The sequence below is a fragment of the Uranotaenia lowii genome, chromosome 3 (genome assembly GCF_029784155.1).
Source record: "Uranotaenia lowii strain MFRU-FL chromosome 3, ASM2978415v1, whole genome shotgun sequence".
Classification (NCBI taxonomy): Eukaryota; Metazoa; Arthropoda; class Insecta; order Diptera; family Culicidae; genus Uranotaenia; species Uranotaenia lowii.
The window spans coordinates 298717193-298744614 of record NC_073693.1 but is presented as its reverse complement, the minus strand read 5'-3'; the positions used below and the strand labels follow the sequence as shown (position 1 = coordinate 298744614).

At 35.9% G+C, this 27422-nt stretch overlaps 1 protein-coding gene across 2 annotated transcripts in view; it reads left to right on the top strand.

The window, feature by feature from the left end:
- The window catches only part of LOC129758154 (uncharacterized), a 240152-nt gene extending 213107 nt beyond the window's left edge, over positions 1–27045 (top strand). For both annotated transcript variants that reach the window (XM_055755615.1, XM_055755616.1), the window contains exon 4: positions 8828–27045. In XM_055755615.1, the coding sequence (XP_055611590.1) occupies positions 8828–9535 (708 nt within the window). In that variant the 3' untranslated portion in view covers positions 9536–27045. The remainder of the gene's footprint in view (positions 1–8827) is intronic.
- The last annotated feature ends 377 nt before the right edge of the window (positions 27046–27422 follow it).

Below are 27422 nucleotides of genomic sequence, written 5' to 3'. Positions count from 1 at the left end.
GACTTATCGCTTTTCCTGCAGATTTACCCAATTGGTGCAGTTTTTTTCGGCAAGGTGGCGACCATGTACCTTCCGAATTTCTCAACGTGATTCCTTTGAATATCTGTTCAAAACTACTACATACAACTCCCAAAACTTGTCCAATGTCTTCCAAGCACGCAGTAGTAGAAATAACAAACCATTCTAACCTTTTGTCTATGCAACAGATTCAACGGAACTATCCGGAACTCTCCCGGAAACAACCCAACCAAACTCGGTTTCTTGCAGAGTTGGACCTTTTTCCGAAACCTGACACTTGCCTGAACGCACCAAATTGCAGAAGTATTCCGCCCCAATAATCATATCAATCGGACCCGGGCTCCAAAATTCGGGGTCCGCCAATACCAAATCATGAGGAATCTTGATCCCATTGAGCGGAACTTTAGTGGTAGGCAAATAACTTGTAATCTTAGGCAACACATGAAAACTCATATCTTCCGAAAATGAAGAAATTTCTGACACACGAGGCCGAACTCTCGCCTCAACTGACTCTATCGATTTAGCTGACTGATTTCCAATACCTTGGACTCTCAAAACATTCCGACTTCTTCGGAGGCTCAATCTTTTCGCAAAGCTCTTGGTAACATAGCAATATTCAGAACACGAATCTAACAATGTTCTCGCAAACGTATGGTTACCAAAACGATCTTCAACGCGCACTACAGCGGTTGACATCAAAACTCGAGGCGAACGAAATTTAGCGCTTTTCGGCCTTGGTGCCGCATTAAAAGTATAAGAATTGTCTGTGGTGTGTTGTGGTTGAGTGTGGCGAATGCGTGTTTGTATTATGGGGTAGGAATGTGTGGAATTCTCTTGTGCTTGAGGATTTGTGTTCGAAGTTTGACTTTGTTGATCCTGTCTAATCAACTCTTGTTCTTGGCTTTGACCAGAAGGTCCTGGGCGATTATTATTATGAAACGATTGACTGTTGACTGTCGACTGGTTTTGTGAAACGGAGCTCTGACTCGAAAAACTGTTAAAACTTTTGTGCAACATCGAATGGTGCTTTCTGTTGCACTCACGACATGGTCCTCTGCTACAACGATCCGCAAAGTGACCGGAACCCAAACAATTGATGCAGAGCCGCTTCATCTTGACCACTTCAAAACGCTGGGGCACAGACATCACTCTGAACTTGCTGCACGCAGATGCTGGATGAAACGAATTATCGCAGAAAACACAATTGTTCTGGATTCTCGATGTGGTGTGAACGGTTGTACGATAGCGACGACTTTCGATGTCCTCTGACCTACTCGGTGCTATCGATTGCAGAACCAATGCCTGATCCCTCAGAAAGTCCATCACTTTCTGGTACGTCGGAACATCTTTCGAATTGTGGTGACTCTCCCACTGACGAAGTGTGACTGAATCCAAACGAGTGCACACCATGTATGCCAACAGTGTCGACCACTTATCGGTGTCCTCTCCTATTTTGCCCAGCATCTGGATGTTGCGGTCGAAATCACTGACCAGGTGATTCAAAGCTTCGCCGCTTTCCTTCTTTAGAGGTTCGATCCCAAAAAGAGCGTCCAAGTACGCTTTTACGATCAACTTTTTGTTCTCGTACCTCTTCTCGAGCATGTTGCAGGCTACCTGGTAATTATCAGAAGACAACTCGATAGAACTTATCTCCTGAAGCGCTTCGCCACTAATTGCTGACCGTAGATACGTAAATTTGTCGATATCAGAGAGACGTTCGTTGTTGTGAATCAAGCTGAAGAACATGTCCCGAAACGGAATCCAATCACGAAGCTTCCCGTCGAAACCTGGCAGCTTGATGTCAGGCAGCTTAACGCGTGACATGGTTTCAGCTCCTTCCCCTGATCCAGAAGAATTACCGACTCATTCTTCTTCGGACGTAGAGCCAAGAGTGCTGCTTTCAATGCGCAGTACTGCCCTTCCATTTCCAGCGTTTCTTCGTCGAATTTTGCTTCACGTTCTTCAGCCTGCCTCTGAAGCCTGCGTTTCTTTGCTGCCTCTGATTCCTTGGTATCTTCTTTCTCCCCGTCACTGTCTGCAGCATCCAAAAGCACTTCCACTTTCTGCCTTACCAGGTAGTATTTTTTCATGGTCGACTCTAACAGACACAATCTGACTTCAATCTGGGATTCATGAAGCTCTTGCTTATAATCCCGCACGAAATAAGCGACACCCTTCATGGAGGCTCGTAACTGGCGCTCTTGCTTCCTCAAAATGCTGTAGTCTTCCATTTGTAAGCTATTTTAATACAACACAGCGAATAACTTTGAAAAACTCCGAAGTATCACAGTACGCGATTATTTAACTGTGAAATCACTATCTCTAGTTGAACCAATAGGAATTCTACCAAAAATTCCAATCCGACACAATAAACTGACTGAATCACTACTCTGATTCACTGAAACCAACACAATCTGACCAATTTGATTCACTTGAATCCAAACACAATCTCTGACTAATTTCAGATAACCGATCTGACTCAAACTCAATGGATTTACTCAAAATCCAACCAATATTCAGACCAAACTGAATCAAAATCGCTCTACGTTTCACAAAACCGACCTTGAATGGGAGTCGCGACTTGACAGCCAAAGTGGAATCAACAATGATGACGAAATACCTTGATACCTCAGGGAATTGCACAAAATATTAATCAACTACCCAAAATACAAGTAAAATTTCAGTATTTATTTTCAACCACAAAAATCCAAAAAACCACACAACAACAACCACAGACATGCGCTACTTATCCGTATAATCCGTTGCATCAAGCAATCCGTCCAAAAACCGTCCAATGTTTCGACCAAAAGTTCTTCGATAATTTCCAACTTCGAATCCAAAACGCCAACTCCGATTGGGATCCACTGGCTATCACCTCGCTAGGTCAAATCACTAGCGGCTTGATGCTGGTTGCTGGAATCCGCGATGGCGAACGACGAAACAAAGGTCCTTTGTTGATTTTGCGCGTCCTAAATGACGCCGACCAATCCAATTGTTGCTACCGAAGCACAGCAACAAAATGTCCACCACACAATAGCCGGCACACAACTGTTCAAATTGTCCAAGAATTTCACTGGACTATCCAAATTTCCACTGGTCAATCCGGCTCGAAGGACCAAAAATGTTCGATAACACTATGCTAGCGGACTGTAAAACTAGCTTGAAGATGATAACTATCACTTCACTCAACACTTAATACTTTCCCACCGTGGGGGAACAAGTTTTTTTTCTCCCTTATTTGGGGTTTTTCGGACGGGTCAGAAACGCGACGATACGCACTTGTTGGTGGTTGCAAAATTATCATTTATTATTGCCGTTTGTTTACTCCTACCAGTTCGGCTCTCTGGTACTCTCACAACATATCGACGGTGTAGCAGTGAGACGTGAGAAATAGAGCGAATCAATGAACGTTAGCACGTCTCACTTGGGGCTTCTATAAACAACGGAATCTAACTACCATTTCTAAACAACAACTTTGTCGAAGACTTTAACTTTGTATCTTATTAGGCAAAAAGTAATTAGCTGTTTAACAGGGGTATGCCTTTGGGCATTGATGAACAATAAATTCAATTTACATCATTGCTTGTGCCTCGCAAAGCATTCCATGAAAAGTAGTCATGCAATACCTCGTTAGGCATCTAGCAGTGATGTCAATAAAAATTATTGTTTATTAATACCAAAAGACATACCCCTGTTAAACTGCTAATAACTTTAACACAAGACAAAAAAATGAACGGGAAATCGAGTCAAAATACACGGATAATCGTATCACGGATGATTGTTTGTTCGTTTATTGTTCATTAATAGGTCACATATTTATACAAATTATAGGTTAAAAATCAAAGACGAACTCAGGCTTCTGACGGATCCCGGGGTGCGACTCAAAAGAGGCAGAACAGTACCGCTCATAGAGGAGGAACTCCCAAACTCCTGGCAGTTAAAAAAAAAATTCTTTCTCGCTACCAGGGATGCCAGGTGTTGAGGATAAAAAATCTGGGCAATTTCGAAAAAAAAGTCTGTGTGTGTGTGTGCATAATGAAAATCACAAATTTGGTATTAAACAAGAAATTAAATTTGACGGATCGTGTAAGCGGGGGGGGGGGGGGTGGGGGGTGTTGTGCTATGGTGTTCGAGTTATTTTCGAGTTGATTACTATACAACAAACACTGTTTCCTTTCACGTACCAAGCCGATCTTATTTTTAAAAAAATATGTTTAATTAATGATTGGTAAAATTCCAAAGAATACAAGCCAGATTCCAGTCTAATTTGCCACTTACGGATCAAATCCGATACATGAATATTGATTTTATCACTCAATTTTTGAAAGTCTGTAAAATCTGGGCACTCTCAGCAAAAATCTGGGCAAAATCTGTGTCTGATCAATATCTGGACGAAGGGTCGAAAGTCTTGGTTTTACAGACAAATCTGGGCACCTGGCAACTCAGCTCGCTACTCCTACCGCCAGAATCGCTGAGGGCGCTAGTCACTCTTTGCTCCCTCAGAGGCTCAGCGCTCCTCCCAAAGAGGCCTCTCTGGGAGGAATCACTTTGCGTGTGACGATTCAGAATTGCGTTCAAGTTAAGTACATATTCGATTGCTTCAAGTAGCTCACAGCTGCTGGCTGACTGGTGGGGTGGCTGTGCGGCGATGTAAGCACAACAAATTTTAGACCATTTTTGAATCTTAACAACGTTTATATTATTACTCTAAGTTCCATTCAATGTTCACGTAAAACTTTTGTCGCAATTTAGGCTTTCAGATAATATGTGTATGCTTGTACATCAACATTTTTAAGGTTGATGGGACATCAAATTAACGTAGTCAGAAATATTATTGGTTTCCCCAGTTATTTTTAAATTTACAAAGCATGCGGTTTTCACCCTACTAAAAAAAGGGGTTAGTTGCAGCAAACGTTGTTTTTAATGAAAAATCAAATGAAAACGTTTAAAAACTTAGTTTTGGATATATTTGTGATGAAATAACGCATAAAGAACCAATTGCAGTAAGTTTTGGTTTTGTTCGAAAATTTTATGTCAAAAATTGTTTTAAAGAAAAAGCATAAAGGGGGGTAAAAATGACTATAAATTAACTAGCTTAAATCATAAAAGGTCATGTTATCATAGATGAAATTTTGAAATTAACAAACGCGTGATGCAAATCAATCATGTCAAAAATGTTTTGAAAGAAAAAGCATAACGGCGCAGCATACATTTAGGGGTAAGAAATACTTAAAATGAACTAGCTTAAATCATAAAAGTTCATGTTATGATAGATAAAATTTTGAAATGAACAGACGTGTGAGGCAAAAAATCATGTCATAAATAATTTTTCAAGAAAAGGCATGAAGGTGCTGCATACATTTAGGGGTAAAAAAATACTAAAAATCAACCAGCTTAAATCATAAAAGTTCATATTATGATGGATAAAATTGTGAAATTAACAAACGCGTGATGCAAAACAATCATATCCCAGCATATGGAATCGAGATTTAAAAGGTGAATCTTTGATTTGCATTTTGATGAGTTTTTGCCCAGACTGGTAACTGAATTATAAAAATATTTATTTATAAAAACATTTAGTAGTTTTTCAAAACATATTTTTACACCAACAGTGTTGGTATAGGAAAATATAAACAGTATAAAGTTTGATACCATTAAGCCAATCTGTCATTCTGCTTATTTGGGCCACTCTACTTTACAAACTAATAAGCAGGGTTCGCATAATTCAACGTCATTAGTCAAATGGTCCGTCAAACTCAATTGACTGTTCCTTAACGACCAGTCACTTCGTTTGCCAGTCATTCATTCCCCAGTCATTTGAAGCTAAAATAATAACCGAAAAAGAAACGCATTTATTATTATTGTTGCTCCTGCCAGCAAGCCCGTTTTCAGTTTTTTATTGCTATTGTAGCTCTTTGCCAGCAAGTCGTTCAATTAGTTGTACCTGCCGCCAGCAGCCGTAGGAGCAGTGTAAGAGCTTCGCCAGTCGCATGACGGAGAAATGTTGATTGTTGTAGTGCTTTATCCGTTATGCGATTAGTGAGGCTCCGTCAATTGAGTAAGGTGCCGGTCGTTTGATGAAAAAAAAAAAAACAAGCCGGGTCAAGCGTGACGGGCGAAATTTAACAACCCTGTAATAAGCGAGAACACGTTCTAGCTCTTGCTATTCTTATTAAATCATTTCCAAATTACACCGCCGGCGCAAACCAAAACAGACGAACACGGGCCAGTCAGATTCCCAGTACATAACGTTCGGCTCAAAGGCGTTCTCCTAGAGAGCTACTCCCGCAGAGCGCTCATTTCTCTTTTCAGAGCAGAGTGAGAGGCAAAAAGAGCTCCCTAGGAACATTGCATTGCATCTGGAGCTAAATGGTCACTCCTTCTCATTCCTTCTTGCCGCTTAAAGAATGGGAGCAGATTTTAGCTCCGTGGGTTTTTGCTCTCAAATGAATCCGAAGCCTGCATATAGTTTAAGAAATTAAATAATTGTAAAACAATTATAAAATAAATCGTTTTCTTTTTTCCTGTAAATTTTAAAAAGATCTTTGAAAGATACAGTTTATCGTGTAAATAGATAGAAATGGACGATATGACAACGATTACATCTATAGTTCTGCTTAATGTTCTTGAAAAATCTCTAGAAAAAAGCAAAAACAATGAATGTTACTCTACTTAACGGGTCGCTGTATCGGAAAGTGCGTCCAAACGATTCCATTTCATGGAATAAAGACTACCTTAATCGTACATCAATAATCCAAAACTGTAAAGCTAATCTTCAGTGTGTCTTAGGAAAAAGATAATGGAAATCGTTATTGTACAATGCTGATTTATGCGGGAACCGTCTCGTGCCGTTCATGAGCCAAAAGGCAGCTTTATTAGAGTCTCAAAATAATCTACGTAAGAAAGCTAGGGCTTGTAGACTCTCTCTTCTACTACTATCTAACAAACGATCAAATGCACTGTCAAATTCAATGGTTTTGACTATGATATCCATGGTTTTGGCACAAATTACCAGAAAAAAAGAGGGGTTGATAAGCAACATAACCATGAAAAAATCAAAATTTTTTCGATACATTTGAGAACAGAAAACCATAAAGTTGATGGTTATTTGAGCATTCAGTTTTTCTGATAGGAATTGTGGAATTTTGGAATGTGTTTGGACCGTATAATTTCATGGTTGACATTTATTCATATTTTGATATAGGGGGTTTCGGATATTTTTTACAATTGAAAATTTTTAATCGATACTTTTATTAAAATAAATTTACTTACATTTCAGATGCATTGTTCTTTTCTCCTCTTCCTGGATATAGAATAGTTTTCTCCAAGCATAATTGGATGCCTGGGCGTAAAAATCGAATCCATTCTCATCCGACCGTCGCAATATCCTCGTACGATGGACCCTACTGAACCGACTTCTTTTCAGCTCTGTAGTGAATGAGAAATATGAAGAAAACAAATAGTCTTCCTAAATCATGAATAAAAGGATATGTTTGAAGAAAACTGATATTAATTTGATTCATTGTTGAAGGCAAAATATGAGTTGAAATCAAACGCAAACGCAAACATCGGTCCTGTTCACACTCAGACAACAACGAAATAAAAATGGGACTTGAAGTAGAGTAGAAACGTAGAAAAGTAGAAATATTGTTATTAAAGAATAGACAAAATTAATTTTTAAAAGTACTTACCGTATGAATTTTCGTTTGAAAATTCTCGAAAACATAAAAACTGTCCGGATAAATGGCGCGTAAACAAAATCTGCACACGTAAAATTTATTTCAGCCCTCAGGCTGAAAAACGATTACACAAAAAATTTAAAATGGGTTAAAAAAGCAAAAGATTACCATTTTTGTTATGGTTAGGATTTTCTTTTTACTATGAAGTACACAGTTGCAACAAAAATCATAAGATGATTGCTGTGATATCATGTTTCTGATAGATTTGGCAACTGTGAAGCGTCTTGAATTGACAGTACATTTTACGTTTACTTTGAATATCACGGTGATTTCAAAATTTTTGAAGGTTGATAAAGATTTTGAAATTAGGATGAAGTTTATTGTTAAATTGAATATTACCGTTTGGTTATATTACCTAATACCATGGTCTTTGTTATTCGGGCATTTATTAAAGTTCTTTTTTATTGGTCTATTTTTGAAAATTTGTAAAATCATCATTTGTAAATTATCCACCGCCCCCCCCCCCTCTCCCCACCAGAACCGCAGCTGGAAGGTACCTACATCAATAGTAAATAAGCTTCTTAGAACAATCTTTTGTAATTCAAAATGCGAAAATTCGTTGCTCAAAATATCATAAGAGGCAGAAACTTTTTTTTGCAGTCCGCACTTCACTGTCAACAATTTTATCCAAGTTTCAAATTTCAATGCAATGCGTTCCAATCAATGCGGCTCTTCAAGACTCAAATTGCAACGGTTCCACTGACAGAAAGATAGTTCCAAGTCAATAGCTTTCAACATGCAGCACGTGTAAGCATCACTGTAAGGCTGCGTGTAAGCAATGCAAACCGCTACCTGTTGTTAGTCGCGATTCCCACAAACGGTTGTTAACAATGGCATTATCTTTCACCGAACATGCCTAACTGGATTCTATTTGCTGTGTAACTACCACAGAATGCAACCAACCATTTCAAAACCGCAAGCCTACTATGGTACACGAACGATTACCAGCAACCAGCAAATCGCGAAACCATGATGATGTGCAATTACACGTCAATCCATTTCCTAACTTACAGCACACACCGACTCACCTCCCTCGTTTTTTTGTCCGTTTTTCTTTTCTATCCTTCCAGGTCGAACGGAACCGGGACATCCTGCGCGAAATCGGCAAACGGAGCCACGGAGCCACATTCGCCGTAAATGGCAACGACTATGACGAAAGCGGTGGGCCACGGTTTGCCGACTTTTTCTACCCGGCATCGTCCTCGGCTGGGCTAGGGATTCCAATCCTGAGACGGTACGGGGGCAGCCGGCATCATCCTGCTGCTGGACTTCAACTGGATGACAACACCATGATGGAGTTTTCGCTTGGGCCGGAATCGGAGCTCAAAGACCGAAGCGGAGATGACAGAAGCAGTAGTGGCAGGATCGCCAATGATGATGAAGGCAAACAACAAGTTGCAGGACAAATACCGGATGACGAAACCAGAAGCAGCAGCAACAGTGTCCTAACGTTAGCCGAGGAACAGCGCCGACTGGAACGTGCTGGATCAGAACAACCGGATACAATCCGAAATCGTAGGCCTACACCGCAGGAGCTGATGACCTTCCAGAACGAGCATGACCGAGTTCTACTTCCGTTGGCTAATTTGGCAACCACCAATAATCGCGGTGGCGATGGCATTTCGGAGTTTGACTCTTTGCTAAAGGATGATGATTCGGAACAGCAACAGCAACAGCAACAACAGGCCCAGCTGAGGAAACTGGACGAGCGGCAGAAAAGTGAGGACGACTATCGGTTGAGGTATCTGTACAATATGCAGGGCAAGGTTTTCGGTTAGGCACATTTCCCATGGAGGCAAGGTGAACAATTACAACGGAAACGGTAACGTGTGTGTGGGTGATATAGGGGCTAAAACCACTAATTAGGGCTCTCATTTTTTACAGCAAGTAAAATTATCATTTGTTTCTCATTTTAAAATTTCCCCAAAAATGATTTACCTTTTTATAATTGGTAGGATTGCTTGTTGAAACATGTACATGGTTATAACATTTCATGAAATACAATAATCAAAATATCATATTTTTTGTTCTTTGTTTTACAAAACATTTGAGAAAATTATAAATTTCGCTTTTGTTGACTTTTCTATGAATTAGTCAAAATGTTAGTTATTAAACTCGATAATCTTCTTCACTATTTCAAAACAAATTATATTTTTATCCTCAAACCGATAAAAATGCAATGATACAACATGCACTACAACCAACTTCGAAAGACAAATAAGATAAAGTGTAACACAATTTGATCTTTTTTACTTTAAGATTTTTTTTTATATCCGCTTATAGATTACTGAAGTGTGAGACCATCGATAGTTGAAATCATTTTGATGACATATTAATGAACGATATTCGACAAGAGAATTTAGGGAGATGAAGGATATTCAAAAAATAAAAGAAATTCAATAAAAATAAAATTAAATAATAGTTGTATTCGGCAACACTGAAGATAAATAAAATAAAATAGATTTCTATGGCAACGTTTGTTATTTTGGCAACACTAGGCAATAAAAACAAACAAAGTAAGTCATTGATCTATTCTTGTGAGTGATAGACGTTTCTGAGTGAATCTCTGAGTTTAGGTTCATTGGAATCGTAAAATTTCAACAGTAGCGAAGTTTGTAAGATGAGCACAGCTTTGAAAGACTGATGCTCAGATTGTTTAGAAATGGTTTCGGCTCCGATAAATTAGACGGGGAGACTAAAAAAGCGCAGATTGTTAAGGCTTCTGCTGCTGATTGTTTGTTTTGATTTGGCCTTCCGGTGAAAAAGACGGAATTGGCTAAGAAAGCGTAAATTTTTAAAACTGTAGCTGCTGATTGTTTGTTTTGATTCGGCCTTCCGGTGGAAAAATACGGAATTGAATTTTAAGACTGCTGCTGATTGTTTTGATTGCGTCTTTCGGTGGAAAAGGGCGGATCGGCTTAGGAAGAGGCAGATTTTTTAGGCTACTGTTTGTCTTAATTTGGCCTTCTAGTTGGGAAGGCTGTTTTTAAGAATACTTTCAGATTATTCTGGCTCTGGTAAACAGAGACAGAGCGACAAGAAAAGCACACTTGGGAAGGCTGTTGCTAAGAATGTTTTCAAATTGTTAAGGCTTTGATAAACAAAGACAGAGCGACAGGAAAAGCGCAGATTGGGAAGGCTATTGCAAAGAATATTTTCGGATTGGATGAAGAATATGCAGAAAATAAATAAAATCTAAAGACTTCGAAGCCTTTGCTGAGAGTGGAAAGTGGAATTGAGTTGAAGGATATTTGAAAAATAAAATTTTATGCTAGGGAAATACAATAACAAAAGTCAGTTAATAAAAGATTCTATTGAAAATAGAAATGAGAAGAAATGTATAGATGAGATAAAGAAGTTGTAAAATACAAATGAAATTTAATGAAAATAAACAAAAATAATAGTTTTATCTGGCAACACTTAGGATAAATGAAATAAAATTGATTTCTATGGATACGATCGATGTTTTGGAAACACTATGCAATGCAAACAAACTATTATGTTATTGATCTATTCTTGTGAGTGGCAGACGTTTCTGAGTGAATCTCTGAGTTGAGATTCATAAGAATCGTAAAATCACGGCAATATATAATCAAATCGAAAATCAAAAGGATCAAATCCTTTTCAAACCATATTGTTTTGTTTGTTAGTGTATATTATTTTAGAAAAAAAAATAAGCGAATTATAATGATAAATTCTATCGTTTCTTAACGTGAACCTCTCGAAAGAGCTTATAATGGCTGATTCAGCAAATCAGAAGCAAGGTTGCCGAAAAAAATTCTGTGTTTTTGAGACAAAAAATTCTGTCTTTCTGTGATTTTACCCAGAAATTCTGTGATGCTTTTTCCTTTCATTTCATCGAAAATTCATGATATATTGGATCATTTTTACATGTTAATTGGGAAAACTCAGTCAACATAACTAATCTTATCTTACTCTTCAAATTCAAAGTAAGAAATTTAAATTTTATATTGGCCGAAAAGATAATAATTTTGGAAAACCATTCAAAACTTAAAAATTCTGTGAAAACTGAGAATATTTCAAAATTCTGTGTTCTGTGACACAGATTCTGGGATGAAAATATGCTCAGAATTCTGTGAAATTACAGATTTTTCTGTGATTTCGGCAACCTTGATCAGAAGAGGAATGAAAATCGTCAAATTTTATGATTCAAGTTTTGATTTAAAGTTCATGAAGTTTCGACAAATACGACGAACAATGGCAAGAAACAAAAAGGGACGGACACAGAAAAAGGTTTCTTTAAGAACTTATACGATTATTTCAACTGTAAATCGACGAATTTGAACTTGTTTCATAAAAGAGAAAAAGAAAACATTGAATTCAATAACTCTCGTTGAACTTGGAATTTGATATGTAGACAAGAATGTTGATGAGACATAATTAACTGAAACAAAATATCAAGTATTTCAACAAAAGAAAATAGTTTTATTTCAAATTTAGAAAAAAAAAATCTTGTGGCAGCAATTATTTTATCGGATGTCTTTATAGTTCGGCGATATAAGCATCCAATATTCTGTTTAAACCTTTAAAATGTGGCAACAAATGTTATACAGTGAAATGGGGTGAACTGGGACGATTTTTACACCTTTTCGTTAACATTTCTGTCAAATGCTGCTCGTTTTGAACCCGATTTGTTTTAGATGGACCAAACCTAACCAAAGCAAAAAAAAAAAGTTTAAAGCGTGGTTTACTAGACATGTTTTTAAAGATTAATTTTTTTCACACACCAAGAGGGGTGGATGGGGACAGTTGTTTATTTATTGAGAAATTCTTATACACGCTCCTCTTGTCAAACTCAAAATAAAGTTATTTTAGATCAAAACAGCACTTCAGAGGCAGCCCTTAACTTTGAGCTCGCAGTATGAACTCCGTCTTGAACCATCGCAAGGAGGAAAAATGGAACTCAACTTTAAGTTCATAGAATAGAACTATCTTTTGAATTTCGGTCAAACTTAATTTTGAGTACCAACAAAGGAGAGTGTACTTGGAAATTGTTCAACAATAAAAATGAATTCATTTAAGCTTCCATTATTTAAAATACAACTCAGAGGATAGTTTTTTGATTGCAGATATACTTAGATATTTACAATCCCCAGTAATCGGCTTTTTTGCCACCCACACTTATATTCAAAAAAAATGTTGATGGTGCTGCCTAACTACAGGGGTAAAAAAACTCAAACTAAATTAAGATTATGATTAAAAGACAACCTGCCAAAGCTGAAAGTCCTATTCTTCAAAGATCATGACCAAAGTAAAATTTCTCCAGTTTTACATTATTTTCCACAATCTTGGGGGATTTAGAAATCGTTTATGGACTTGTCCCGATTAACTACACGATAAGTGGGCGCAAAAAAGTTTTTTTAATGTGTTAATGTGTTAATGTGTCAACGTTTAAAGCAGTTTGAATCAACCGACTTCCTTTTTTAATCATAATTATGCTGAAAGAATTCTTCACCATCAGCATTCACAATGAGGTTAATTTGCTCACCAAATGGGGTCGCCACCCCTTTTCTGTAGAGGAAAGGTTTTTCCCCGTTTCTCGATTTCAATGAATCAATAGATCCGTCACATAGGGAAATCTTGGTGGAATTATCAGGAATCGAAAGGGAAGAACTCTGCCTTTTCAGTACGACCTTCCATCCTCCACACACCATCGCATCGGCGTCGATCAAGGGCACTAACTTGTAAAGAGTAATGAACTTTTATAGTGAAAAACAAATTTTGGAAAGGTAGTTCTGCATTCTCCTTCATTGTCTTGACTTCGTCGCTGTACGAATCGTTCTGAGCCAACCTGGAGAGAGCTCGTATTGCCGCAACGGAACCACTACAAACGGAATTTCAACCTTGATGAGCTTTTTAAGCTTTGGAGTCGGTAGGACAGCTTCGATGGGTTTGCCAGTAACGCTACGCTGGCAGTTGGAGATAAATCGGAAAATGCACCCAACTGTGCAAATTTGCAACATGAAAAAAGGTTTGCTCCCAAGACTGCTGCCTTCAGTTCAAGCCTTGGAATAGGAAGAAGTTTTATCGGTGTTACTTTCGATCGAGCCATCACCAACGAACACTTTATGGTATCTTTCACACAAATCCTAAGATACGCGACGCTTCCGTACGCGTTCTCCCTAGCATTACTGAAGATATGTAGCCAACTTGGTCAGAAGGTGTTAATCCAATCTTGGAATTCGAACACCCTCGACCAGAGAAAACATTGTGACCCACTGTCGCCACTTTTCTAAATACTATCCGCCAATTTACTGGTCCCATTCGCAACCCGCTCGCCAAAGGTCCTGCATTAGCATTTTTACTAGCTCGTAAAAGGAGCCAACACGTCGTTCTGTGTATCTCACAAGATCCCAAGAACTCGTTCGTATTGCGTCATCTTGTCTTGGTTCAAATGGACAGACTCTCTGGAGCCACTCTGAGATTGCTGACAGAGTCCAGACGGTGGGTCCAGAGAAGAGTGCCGCTCATCATGCAAGGTTTGAAACTAATACTAATCCGGTGGCTCAAGATAGTGGACCGGATCAGGTTTACGGGTGGGAGACTGTTGGGCGAGTATCAACGCAAAATGAAGGTTGCCGAGAAAAATTATGTATTTATGCAAAAAAATATTCTGACCTTCTGTGATTTAATCCAAAAATTCTGTGATGGTTTTTTTGTGATGTTATTTACACCAATTTCATTGAACAGTCCTGAAGAATTGGGTCTTCTTTAAATTTTATTTGGAAAAAAAAATCAGTAAACATTACCAGTATTACTGTATTTTTATTCAACGTTAAAAAACTCAAATTGCTACTGACATAAATAAATGTTGCTTAGAAAATACGTACAAAATTTTAAAAATTTCTGAAATCTGTTTTTTTTTAATTTTGTGTTCTGTGACACAGACTGTGTGATAAAAATTTGCGTGAAATTTTGTGAAACTAAAGATTTTTCTGTGATTCCGGCAACTTTGCTCGGCAGCTCTTGTCGTAAAGTGCGCGCTAGAAATCTTTACACTTGTAGCACATATTGAAAACTTTACCATGCAAAAACATTTTCAAAATCTCCAATTCAGTTCGGCCTTCAATTTTTTTACAACACGTGTACTATTTTCGCTGAAATAAGCACAGTGCTGTAAACAAATATAACGTCAAAAGAACTTGTAAACATTTTGACATGGTAAAATTCACAAAATGTGGTAAAAGTTGAAAAATGTCTACCACTTTCAACCCAACACGAGTGAACTTGCTCTAAGGCGGTCCAAGAAAACGCACACTATTGCAAGTTTACTAGAAAAAAAGACGCATCATTGTCAGGGAGCTTCATTTATCCCAGGCTAAATGCGTCGCGAAAATAGTCTGTAGCAACATCTCTTCCGTCATGGCCAACTATGTTTACGATGAAAAAACTTTACTACTAACTTTGCAACGTTTCTTTCTCATCACCAGGGCTGCCAAAATTTTCTCGGCACGTATCTGGCCGGATAATCCGGACCATTTTTATAAAAATCTGGCCAAATCCGGGCATTTTATTCCTAAATTGACACCCAACAATCCGGGAAATATCTGGGCAAATTTTGTCAAAACCCAAAAATTACTCAACAAAAATCAAGATAAAAAATTGAAGAAAAAAAATATTTTTTCATCAGAATTCAAAAACAAATTTTAAATCGTACCTATCTTAGGTTTCGAAAAATTATTTCATCGTTTTGCAAAAACAGCTAAAATTTTTCTTGTTTTGATGGCTAAATTAAAAAAAAAATTACAATACAATTTAATTTTTTTTTTTCGTTTCATTTGCCAAATAAAGTGAAAAATCCTAGCATTTTTCAATAAAATCCGGGCAATCGGGCAAATTTTGTATCAAATATCCGGGCAAACTCGGATAAAACCGGGAAATCTGACAAACTTACTCATCACCTCTCTTTCTACTACATTGATCACGAACGGGAGAAAAACGTAAACAAAAACAAGCGGGAGGTAGTTTTTAAAATTTTTGCCGTGCGTAATTGATAAAATCATTATGGCTAAAAACAATTTTTTAAACCAAAAATCTAGACTAGATGTTTACATTTAAGCCTAAAGAGGTAAAAAAGTAAGTGTTGATTAAAATTACCCTCAAATTGATTGCTAAAGTGTTGTTAAAATCAAACAGGTTACTTCGAAAAAATTTAACCTAAATTCCTAGTTCCCCCGAATGCAATAAGTTATGACGGAATTGAAACTATTGTATAATTGTAAGAAACTTAAGGTTAGTTTTCATCTAGCAATTGCTTAGAGCCTGATAATGAATTAAAAATAAAACATTCTAGCTTCAAGCTGCTACACTAAAGAAAGGCTGCTTTGATGATTGTAGACATGTCACATCACTTTTTGCAGTGATGCCATACAACATTTGTCATGGTATATAATTTGGTGATTTTATTCATGATTCAAACAAGAATTATTTAAATTTACTGAGGCTACATTAAGTGAACTGAATTTATAGTTGCTTTTACGCAATGAATCAGTTTCGATTCTAAAAGGAGAAAAAACAATATTAAGATTGCTTGATATTTTGATCAAAATAATGTGTTTCCCATTTGTGTTCCTATTCAGACGATTTAACGATAGCAAATTTGTTACAAAATCAAAAAAAAAATTGTGGAAATATTGTGAAAAAATTAAGTCATAATCACTACAAGTGAAAAAAAAATTATGCCAAATCATGATTTAATATCTCACATGCATTTGCCTTAAATTGGTTCAATCTGCAGAATAATTTAAGGGGGTTTCAAAAAATTCAGAAAGTCGTTGAACTTCGGAGGACGAAATCTAGAAGGATTGGTGTAATCAGCCATGCTGGTGATTTTTTTTTTCGAAAAAGAGTTTTTCATATTGAATTTAATGTGATCGACTTGTTGGAAGTCGCAGTAAGCCGTGCTAGAGAAGAGACGTGTTTTTTGCCGTCGCGTTTTTCCTGTTTGTTTTCTCACGAAAAAAAATTAAGTGATTTTTATATATTTCGGGGCTCCTGTATCGATAGATAAATTTCAAAATTGATTGAAATTCATCCAAATTTCAATTGGTGTTTTATTGTGCTGGACAAATCGTTCGAGAGGAAAAAAATATGTACAGTATTTGTACAATAGTTGTGAATTGTCATAAAAATTTGACCTAAATAAGCGGATAGCTCTGAGTAGAAGAATGGAACTAACTACGATTTATTTCGTTTATAATCTCTTGAGATTCGCCATTTGATGCGTTTATCAATTTCCAGAATCAGACTTGGATTTCAGTTCTCAGATTTCGGATACAATCTGGATTTGGATTCCTGATCAACATTTGAAACTATAAAATAAGCTTTACTTTTCTAATACTAAAAACCAATGAAATTTTCAGATTTTAGAAACAGATGAAGCGTTTACAATTGACTTTGTATCTAATTCAGACCCGATCTAAACTATAAAACCTATCAATCAGAAATAGAATACGCTTTTTAATTCAAAACAATAAATTTATGATAAAAATATGGATTAAGAATTCAAATTAAATATAAATATTTGGCAATTCAGTTGTTATGATTTATGAACGAGAGCTCAGACTCGACAGGTTCCAAAGACAGTCAAAAAAGCCAGAATGAGAAAGTGAGACGAATAAGCCTCTACCTTTCGAAAGATCCTACAGCTTTTCACCGTGCTTAGAGAAAGGCTTCACCTAGCTTAGAACGGCTGCTGCAAAACTTTACAACTAGCCAGAATCCCTTTGAACATTTGGAAGGAAAATGCCGGCATAACAAAACGTAAAAGTTCTTGGTAGGTTGGTACTTTGTCGTGACGACACCGGTCGACCGAGCTTATCGGAAAGTTACTCGGCACCCTTTTTGCCGTCTATTCTGAAAAGACCCTTCAGTGAGGGAAAAAGTCAACACGTGACCCGCTGTGTTATGAGTCAATTGAGAGGAAACCTATAATAGAAGGGAGAGAATTTAAATTTTGTATAGAACCTTATAGAAACAATCATTTGTTAACGAACTCTTAAATCGGTGGTCCTATCGAGTTCGAAGAAAATCCCTCAGAAAGATCGGTTTTTGTTTTTATTTCCCACAGAAACATTAATCGAGTTGAGGATCCTTTCTAATTTAAAAGGATTGTCCTCCAATTCTTCCAAGAAATTTGAATGAAATTTCCTCCGGAAGATTTGTCTAAGGTTTACTTCACTTTGATTTGAAGGATTAAGTAATAAACTACTCTCGAATCCAAGGAGGACGACAACTGTTATTGTTCAATCCGATTAAAGCCTGTGAACTTCACTCCTCTCGATCTCGAAAAGACATTCTCGTTTGCCAAAACAGATGGAATCCTGTTGATGTTCTATCGATTCGGAATTCCTATCTATTTGTAACATATAAGCAATGACAACATTGAGGCGAAAATATTCAGCTCGATTTCTTGAAAGCAATCAAAGCCGATTAAATGGAAAACTAGTTGAGTTCACTTCAGGTAAGGGAAAGTATTTAATCTTCTCAAGCGAAATTTATTCTTTTTTATAATTTTTATTTTTCCTTTCAAAACGTGGCTGTGATCAAATAATAATAATTCAAGTTAATATCCAAAGTGATCATTTTGAAGAATTATTCTTTTGAATTACACTAATTTTTCAAATGTAGAGTCAAGTTTCCTTTCTCATAAAAGGCAATATAAATTTAAATCTTGAACACTGTTTATCAATTCTCGGTAAACAAATACGAATACCAGACACCCGGGCTTCGTTCATTTATTTTTCGTTGAGAAAAACCAACCATCCAAATAATTATTCTGTGAACCTGAGTGAGTTTCTTTCTTTCTGTTTTCCGGCAGCACACGGCATGGCAGCGCAAATGTGTCACCTGCAAATATGTATGTTGGCATTATCGGGCGCCCATTCATTCTTTTGCCTGCCGCCTTCCTGAATGAGCCAGCCGTTGTTGAGATAATTTTCCACCTGATGCACACGTTCTTCGGTGAATGTTTGGTTGGGTTGGATTGTTGGAGGGAAATATGACATGTTTAATTTAAATTTCACCCTTTGTCATTTTCGTTGTTTGGTCGAAGAACATATCAACATCAAATGAAATCGAAATCAAAACACTTTTCTTTGAAGTAACTAAATGTTAAAGGCATACAGAATAAATTTCTCGAAGAATAATTTAAATGATACGAAAAAATAACCAAAATTCACTAAAATCGAGCTGCTTTGTCGTGATAAAAGGGAAATCTCCAAAACTAGGTTTGAAATCATTAATATCAACCAAAAAAAAACTCAGAATTTAAACAGGAAACGAATTGCATACACAATTAGCAATACTACAAAATACCCTTCAAAGTAAGGTTTTCAAACCTTAACAAACAGATTGCAGTTTTTTTTTGCAGTTATTTCGAATGAACAATAATTTAAAATTAAATTTAGACTTTTATTTTGTTCATTTCATACAATAAAGTTCAAAAATTTGTATCTTCAATTGTTATCAAAAGTTTGTAACGATTTTCTTATATCAGTTCTGCTAAATGTTTTCCAAGAAGTAGGTGTCTGACTTTCAAATCCAACAGGATATTTCTAAATAAAAGAATAATAATTCAGGATAAGTACTATTAAGGATAGTTCCGAAATCTTGCTTAAAATAAACGCAAACTTAAATCCAATGCATTGCAGCGATTAATCAAAATTCATCAAACTTAATGCCCAAAGGCATAACTAAAAACCAGAATCGAACCATTTTTTTCAGAATTTCAAGCCTAAGTAATAATGCCATTATAAATATTCAGAATCAATTGAACAACGCACACGCACCCCAGAACCTCGCCACAACCTCAAAATAAAAATTTAAAAAAAAATATTCCAAATTTAAAGGTTTTCCGGTTATCCGATTGTTATTGCATATTAGTATTGTCGGTTTTTAACCATCGGTTCAGTGGATAAGTGAGGGCATAACTCGGAACATAGGTGTATTGAAATAATATTTTTTTTCTTCTTCCCAAGTTTGGCAAAAACACGTACTAGTGCAGGCTGTGTTACTCGCACAATAATGTGAACATGAACCAAATTTCTTCTACAAAATTTTAAGTTTTAATATTACCAATCAATTGAGGCTCAAATTGTAACTATTTATTCGCAAACACTTATAGTGAAGAAGCTTAACTAAATACAGTAGAACTCCGCCGTAATTTCCATACAAAATCCGTGGTAAGTTGTGTTATCACATTTATATTGTCATGCCTAAATCAATGTTTTTCGATGAGTTCAAAGTCTAAAGTTACAGAAAACGTCAATAAAATACATATACATACAAAATCCATATACAGACTGTTCCGAAAATCATAAATGCACTTTCTTTCTTGAATAGAAGGAACAATGATTTAAAAACATGTCATCCTCAAAGATATTGCAAAAAAGTGTTTTCTTTCAATTTATAATTCATTGAGCATTTGTTTTTGTAGAGTAGACGTGTTCTCTTACTTCTCTCTTAACACTACTCATAAGCTTATGCAAAGTGCTTTCGGATATATAGTCGGAATATTTACCACTTTAGGCCAATCTTTCTCGAATTTCTCAACACTGTCCGCTTGTTTCATGTATTTCCCAAGGTGTGTATATATTCAGGAAGTGTTACCGAATATCGAATTCCCGATTCAGCCATTTTGGCTATGTAGGCTATGCAACTATGCAGAACTCATGAAGTTTGTTTACCAACAAACCACCGAAAAGCTGAGCAAAAAATAAACAAACTCATTGAGAGCCCCGCTCACTCCTCGCCTACTTACTGTGAAAGTCGAGGAACCTAGTGTATCAAAAGATCTTGGTATTTCCTAAGATTTGCCTTCGTCAAAGCCTATAAAGCTTCGATTGGACGAATCTCTGAACAGTTTTGGTGATTCATGTCTTTCGGTAAACATGTAACCTTGTTGACTTCACACCAATTTAATCCATCTTTAGAGTAGTGGCACAAAACGAGATCAGGCCAAAATATTGTAGGATTATTATTCTGTTTGGCACGCATAACGTTCGTCGATGAGGTAACTAGTTTCTTTGCCAAATCTCGTACTGATGCCGAAAGATGCCTTCTGTAGTAACCCTTGATTCTCTTGTCCATTGTAGGGTCATCGGGGCCGGTTTCCTATTTACTGCGTCTGGGGGAATCTGCGAAATTACACTGTTCTCCATACTTTCTCAACGCGGTTAGTTTGAACTGCTCTGACATTCACATCTTCGTCGTTAGCTAGTTTTCTGATTAAAAGATCACTCACAGTTTCCCATTTGTGCACAATCCGTTTTCTTTGCACGGGAATAGGGCCACGCATTTTTAAGATTTGTTCGCGAAAAACGACAAAAAATGACAACGCTTACCACACTTATTTCATTTGACTGTAAACAACAGTACGCAGCCAAAATTTGGTGGAACACTTCAAGGTTATTGAAATGACGGTTATTTGATAGTGTATTTATAATTATCGGCACAGTCTACTACTGTCATCTACTGTGCAATGCACCCATATGTATGCAATACTAGAGCAAAAGTATGAGGTTTGTCGATACATTCGTGTTATTCGAGGTTTCACTTATCCGAGGTGGTCCTTCTTGACCAATGGACCAATGGTGGTTCTTGACCAATGGTCCATTTCTGAAAGATAATTGATTTTTGGGCATTTTAAAAGGGTGCAGTGAATGGCCCAAGATGCAAAAAATACTGGAATATGAAAATTGGGTTCAGAATGGGTTTTGTAAGATTAAAAACGACAAAAAAAAAATTTTTATAGAGAAAAGCATGCTTTGGCCAGCTTTTTCCATAGCTTACTACCATGTGCAAAGTTAAACTGAGTCGAGCTGGGGTCATTTTTGAATTTTTCAAACCCTGGGGTCTTGAAAGCTTCGTTCTGGTTCAAAATTCATCAATGATTTTTTTCAGAATTTTTAAGCAATGTTTGCATGAGTAAATTTAAACTTTTAATTTGTATGGGAAAATTTAATATTTTGTACTGAAAAATCAACATTAGTTTCGCTTCTTCTGTGGAACCGAGCCTGCTAATGGTTTTTGTGCCAATTTATAAATTCTTTGAAAATAATTTCTGCTGAATAACTTTGTTGAAGACCGTAACTTTGTATCTTATCACGCAAAAAAGTGGTGCCTAGCGAGATATTGCATGACTACTTTGCAAGCACACAGCATCACCATCAGCTGATGTCAGTTGAATTGATTATCTTTCAATGCCAAAAAAACATAAAATTACTTGTTTGCGTACAAACACACGAAGTCACGGTCTTTGACAAAGTTGTTCAGCGGAAGATTTTCTTTTAAAAAAATTTATGAATAGGTACGAAAACCATTAGATACCAGGCTTGGTTCCACAGGAGAAACAAAAACGAAGTTGATTGTTCCGAGCAAACTATTAAATTTTCTCATACAACCTTAAAAATTCAATTTTACTCATGTATACGTTACTCAAAAACTCCTCAAAAAATCATGGATGAGTTCCGCGCCAAAACGAAGCATTTCAGACCCCAGGGTTTGAGAGATTCAAAAATGACCCCAAATCGGCTCAAGCTGGAAGTTTTTTTTTTCAATTCTTGACCAATGTTATTATTTATTTATTTTATTTTGTGACCACGTTCAAACAACAAAAAAAGATGTAAAATCAATCATTGAGTCCTTCAAATTTTGTGATCAAACTTTTAAGAAAAGTTATTTCGACTTTTTAGTTTTACAAAATGTTTTTAAATAATACTGGGATTTTCACTTCGAAAATACCGGATAAGAAATCTTCATAGAATATAAACCAAATTAAAATCTACAGCTACAGACAAAAATCCTAATTTTTAACAAAATTCCGATGCATTTTAAAAATATCGTTTAAAGCTTTTAGCAGCTGGCTTTGCAAACTTTGTTCAGTTAAAAGTCCAAACCTTGTCCATATTTTCATTTGTTCCACTCTTCAAAGAATGCCCTGAAGAGATATGAAGCCAAAAAGTCACTTATGTATGTATCCAAGAATATAGATCATCGCATCGCACCTGAACTAAAACCCATTGAAAAATACTAAGCTGTTTTGAAGAAGACAATCAGTGAGGATCTCAAAGATGTCAATTTCAAGAAAAAATGACCAAAATGTATGTTTCAGGTTAGTAGAAGATGCTTTCATATATTACGCAAAATCTTGTGAGTATAAAAGGAATACTGGAATCAAAAAAATTTACCAAAAGATCACAAATAGTTTGATGTCTGAAAGTTTGGAACATGGACATGGAAATTTTTTTTACAGCACATTTTCCGTGATGCAATTTGCGTGTTACATTTTTTTTAAATCAAGTATCAGGCAAATGATCCTAACTTCATGAGATCAGAATGCACATAACTATCAGTTTCAAAAAAATACTTTTAGTTTGTCTGTGCTTTGAGAATTATTATTTGATTTCATAAAAAATATCATCAAAAGACTTGGCATAGATTTTTAGTACAAGATTCAAAGTATATTATTACTTTGAATCTTACAACAAAAATGACAGATTCTTCAAGAGGATGAAATAATTTCTAATAAATTTGTAGCAAGAATTTTCATCTTTCCTAGCTTGAATAACTTTTGTGTGAACTGAAAATTATCATTATTCGTATCATAGTAATCAAGATTTTTATATTATTTTTTTGGTTTAATTCCGACCCGAAATAATTAAGAAAAAAAACTTTGTTAACCACTATATACCACAAATGCTAAACTAAACCATGGACCATTGGAGTCGTATGCCTTCAGCAATCTTTTTCTAAGGACCGAGAAAATCTCAATGAGTCTACTATTCTTTTCCAAGTTACACCGAAATGCTTCTGAAACATGAAAACAGGTTTATTGAATAAAAGGCCACTTTATTGAGAGGACAGGTTTGCTAAAATTGAATTGATTTTTATATAGGTTCCTAATAGGTTTATTTCTAATTTCAGGAAAGATTTAAGAGTTCTCCTATAATACTACACCTCAACAATAAATTTTATCTTTTCATCGGCCGTAATAAAACTCTCAAACACAATACATTTTAGCATACACAGTAGAACACGGTCTATGGTTGATTAAAATTACGTGATCGAGTTTGTTCTCGAATAATATATTGTTTTTGTGTAAATATTCTACTGAAACTAAACAATATACAAAATCAAATGGAAACTTCTCTTTCATACCTGAGAACATGGCCTCGATTGAAATCTTCAAATAGGAAGAATAAAATGCAACACTTCATTTTGTGAATTACTTTTAAATGCATCGATGAAGAAAGAGCGAAGCAATCAGTTGTTGTGAAATGACGTGTTTTTGTCAAGCTGCTGCAAAACGTCTTGAAAATTTGTAAATGGTCGAAAATGAAATATACATATATCAAACCTGCGATTGAAGCAGGAAAAGATGGGTTCGTACGTTCTTGCCGAAGGATATGGAAGCGCCGATATGTGGGAGCCAGGAACAGGACGAATGGTGATGGAAATTAAAGCATCTTTCAGTCCCCCTCGTTATTTTTTTTTGTAAGAGCAAGTTCACTGGTGTTGGGAAAAAGTGGTAGAAATTTTGACACTTACGGTACATTTTGAAAATTTTCTCATGCAAAAACATTTTCAAGATCTGTGGACTTCTAGTTTTTTTACAACATGTGTTGTATTTTCGCATGCTGTGATGCAAAAATAGCAATATTCCTATCACATACGGCTGAAATAGAAACAGTGTTGTAAAAAATACAACGCCCCAAGATCTTGAAAACATTTTTGCATGGTAAAATTTTCAAAATGTGCTACAAGTGTCGAAATTTCTACCACTTTTTCCCAACACCAGTGAACTTGCTCTAAGTATTCCAGAAATTATCCAGCACAAAAAATACAATTCCGGGCCTGGTAATTCCGGTCGTTTTTTGTTAAACCTGGCAATACCCGGGCATTCAGTTTAAAATATTCAAATTAAAATCCGGGCAATTTCCGGACAAATCTGAACAATATTTATTTATTATTCTAACTAAATCAAGAAAAAGATATGAGAAAATTACTTGAGTCTATATTTTTCGCCGTTTTTTTGTGTTCAATGCTTTCAAAACGTTTGAATTTTTTTGGTAAATTTCGCAAATAATATAATAATAATGTGAAAAAATCCGGGCAAGAACCCTCAGTTTTTCATACAATCCGGGCATCCGGACCGAACGCCTTGATATTATCCTTGAATATCCAGGTACGCCCGGATAAAACTGGGCAGTCTGGAAGGCTTGATCTATAAAACTTTTAAGAACTGTTGGTGTTATTAAATATATGTAGTGAACCTTCATATAAGAGAAGCGACATCTGATCCCTCTTAAAATGAAATATGTGGCAACATCGCCGAAATCTTGGACAAAAAAATTCCCAGCACTGTTTTCTGGCTCTATGTTCAAGCTCTAAAGTGAACGCTCCTTCAATCCAACAAAATAACATTGAACTCGATGACCGAAGGATCGCGATAAACGGTATGAATGACTTAAATTTCGTTAATAATCAGTTAGTTTTCTAACTAGAAACATGATTCACCAAAGCATTAAAAAAAATTGCACCTAATCATAAATTCATATGACCAGCTAAAAACTTATCTGTTTGAACTATAACAACAATCGCAATACCTTCCTTGGTTGAGTTTTCAATAAGAAAGGTAAAAGCTCTGCGACAAAATGCTCGGATCGATTGGAATCGATTTTGACAGTTCTTTTGCTCGATTGGAATTTTGTGTTTCAGATGTCACTTCTCTTATATACAGGTTCACTAAATATATGTAATTGATTGACAAAAATATTAAATTGATTGATACAAATAAGAAAAAAATAGTTCAATTTAAATTCAAATATCTTTGCATTGAAGGTAATGGTTAGACACTTTTATTGAAAAAAAAACCTCAAAACATTCGAATAGATTAACCAAGCTTCATTTTAATAGCTGAGTGTCAGTTTTAACACCGAAGAATTTATATTATTAAAGATAATCTTTTTCATAGCATTGAATAAACTCAAACTTTTTTCATTCAACAGTTGAGGAATAAAAAATAGGGTTATTTATTCATTATACTGACATTTAGTTTACAGTGGAATTTATCTACAATCGAATATATTTCATGTCACCTTAACCTGATTTCGCTTCAGCACTGTCATCAGTTAACAATAAAAAGATTTGAAAAAATCGACAGATGGCAGATTAGTATCTCTGTAGCGGAAAACTACGCAGAAGGTGCTTGATTTGCAGCTCCTCAAGTACTAGACATAAAATTTTCTAATTTTGTCTCCTTGTTTATCGTCGAAACATCCGAACAAGACTTGTCAACAAAAGTTTCTGACAGCAAACCTGTCAGGTGAACGCCAAAGTGTTTGTTCTGCTGTCCGTTCCCATTTTTTTAAATATCTTTCGCTATTGGTCCAAATATTTTGCGCACGAGTTGACCACCGCATTTTGTGAATTTTACCCTCACTGAAAATTTATTAATTTTCATTCTTAAGTTCGAATGTTATTAACAAAACTAAGTGTTCCATTTCTTTCGAATACACTCCTTACAATCCCTGAAAGTATCTGATTTTTGAAAGATTTGCAATTAAACACGATTTAAGATAAAATGGATGTAATAAATCAAAAATGTACACTTTTACGTGAAAGTTAAGCAATACAGCTTCTTACACAGTAATATTTTGTTTTAAAAAAAGTATATTCAGATGACGGAGTCGATTTTGCACCATTTTTGTAATTTTCATAACTTGAGGCCTAAGGAGATAATTTGTTGGAAAATTTTAAAATAAACGCAGAGCAAATTATAAGTAAACTGTATCTAAAAATTTGAAATTTTGTCCTGGAAAACGCACATAATTTTTAATTTTTTTTCCAGACCCAAACCCATCCAACCACTTTGCAGCCAATTTTTAAATTCTTCTAAGGGAAATTTTTCGCTGAACAACATAGTCGAAGACCGCAAATATTTATCAAACTAGTTTTAAGCTGATGATGAGGGGCATGTCTACAGGAAGATTGTCAAGCAATATTTTGTCTGAAACAAGCAGTGTCGTCAGTTTTAATGATTGATTTTTTTTTTTGCAATTCCATAGGACATCCCCCAACCTTGAGCTTATGAGTATTTTCCCTTAAACAATCCCTTACAATCCCTAGATTGGCTCCAAAATGGTTAGATGGTTCTGTTCTACAATAGAACTAAAATACAATATTGAGTCGAATGCGATTTCAAAACAAAGAAATTTTCAAATGAAATGCCTTTTCCACCGTAGTTCAATTCAGTATTGACTTAGTTCCAAGATCAGAACATCAACCAGCCACAAATTCCTGTTTCGTGCTGTTTATGCTGGAACTTCCTGTTCCAGTGACACAGAAAAGGGATTCACAATGTTTGCATTCCTCCTTCAACCAACAGTAGGGGTAGGTACATAAAGCTTTCTGACTAGATTTATCAACAGGTGGAATCGATTCACTTGTGTGTTGAAGTGTTTTTTTTTTTCTTGCTATCTCTCTCGCAACAATGTCAATGATTTAACAATTGGATAAACTGGTCACTTGAAGTGGTTTCAACAGTCGAATGGCAACGGGAAGGAAGGGAGGGGAATTATCGTATTAAATTAAATTGGTTTTTGGTTTACATACGGGAAAATTATTTTCACACTCCATGAAAGA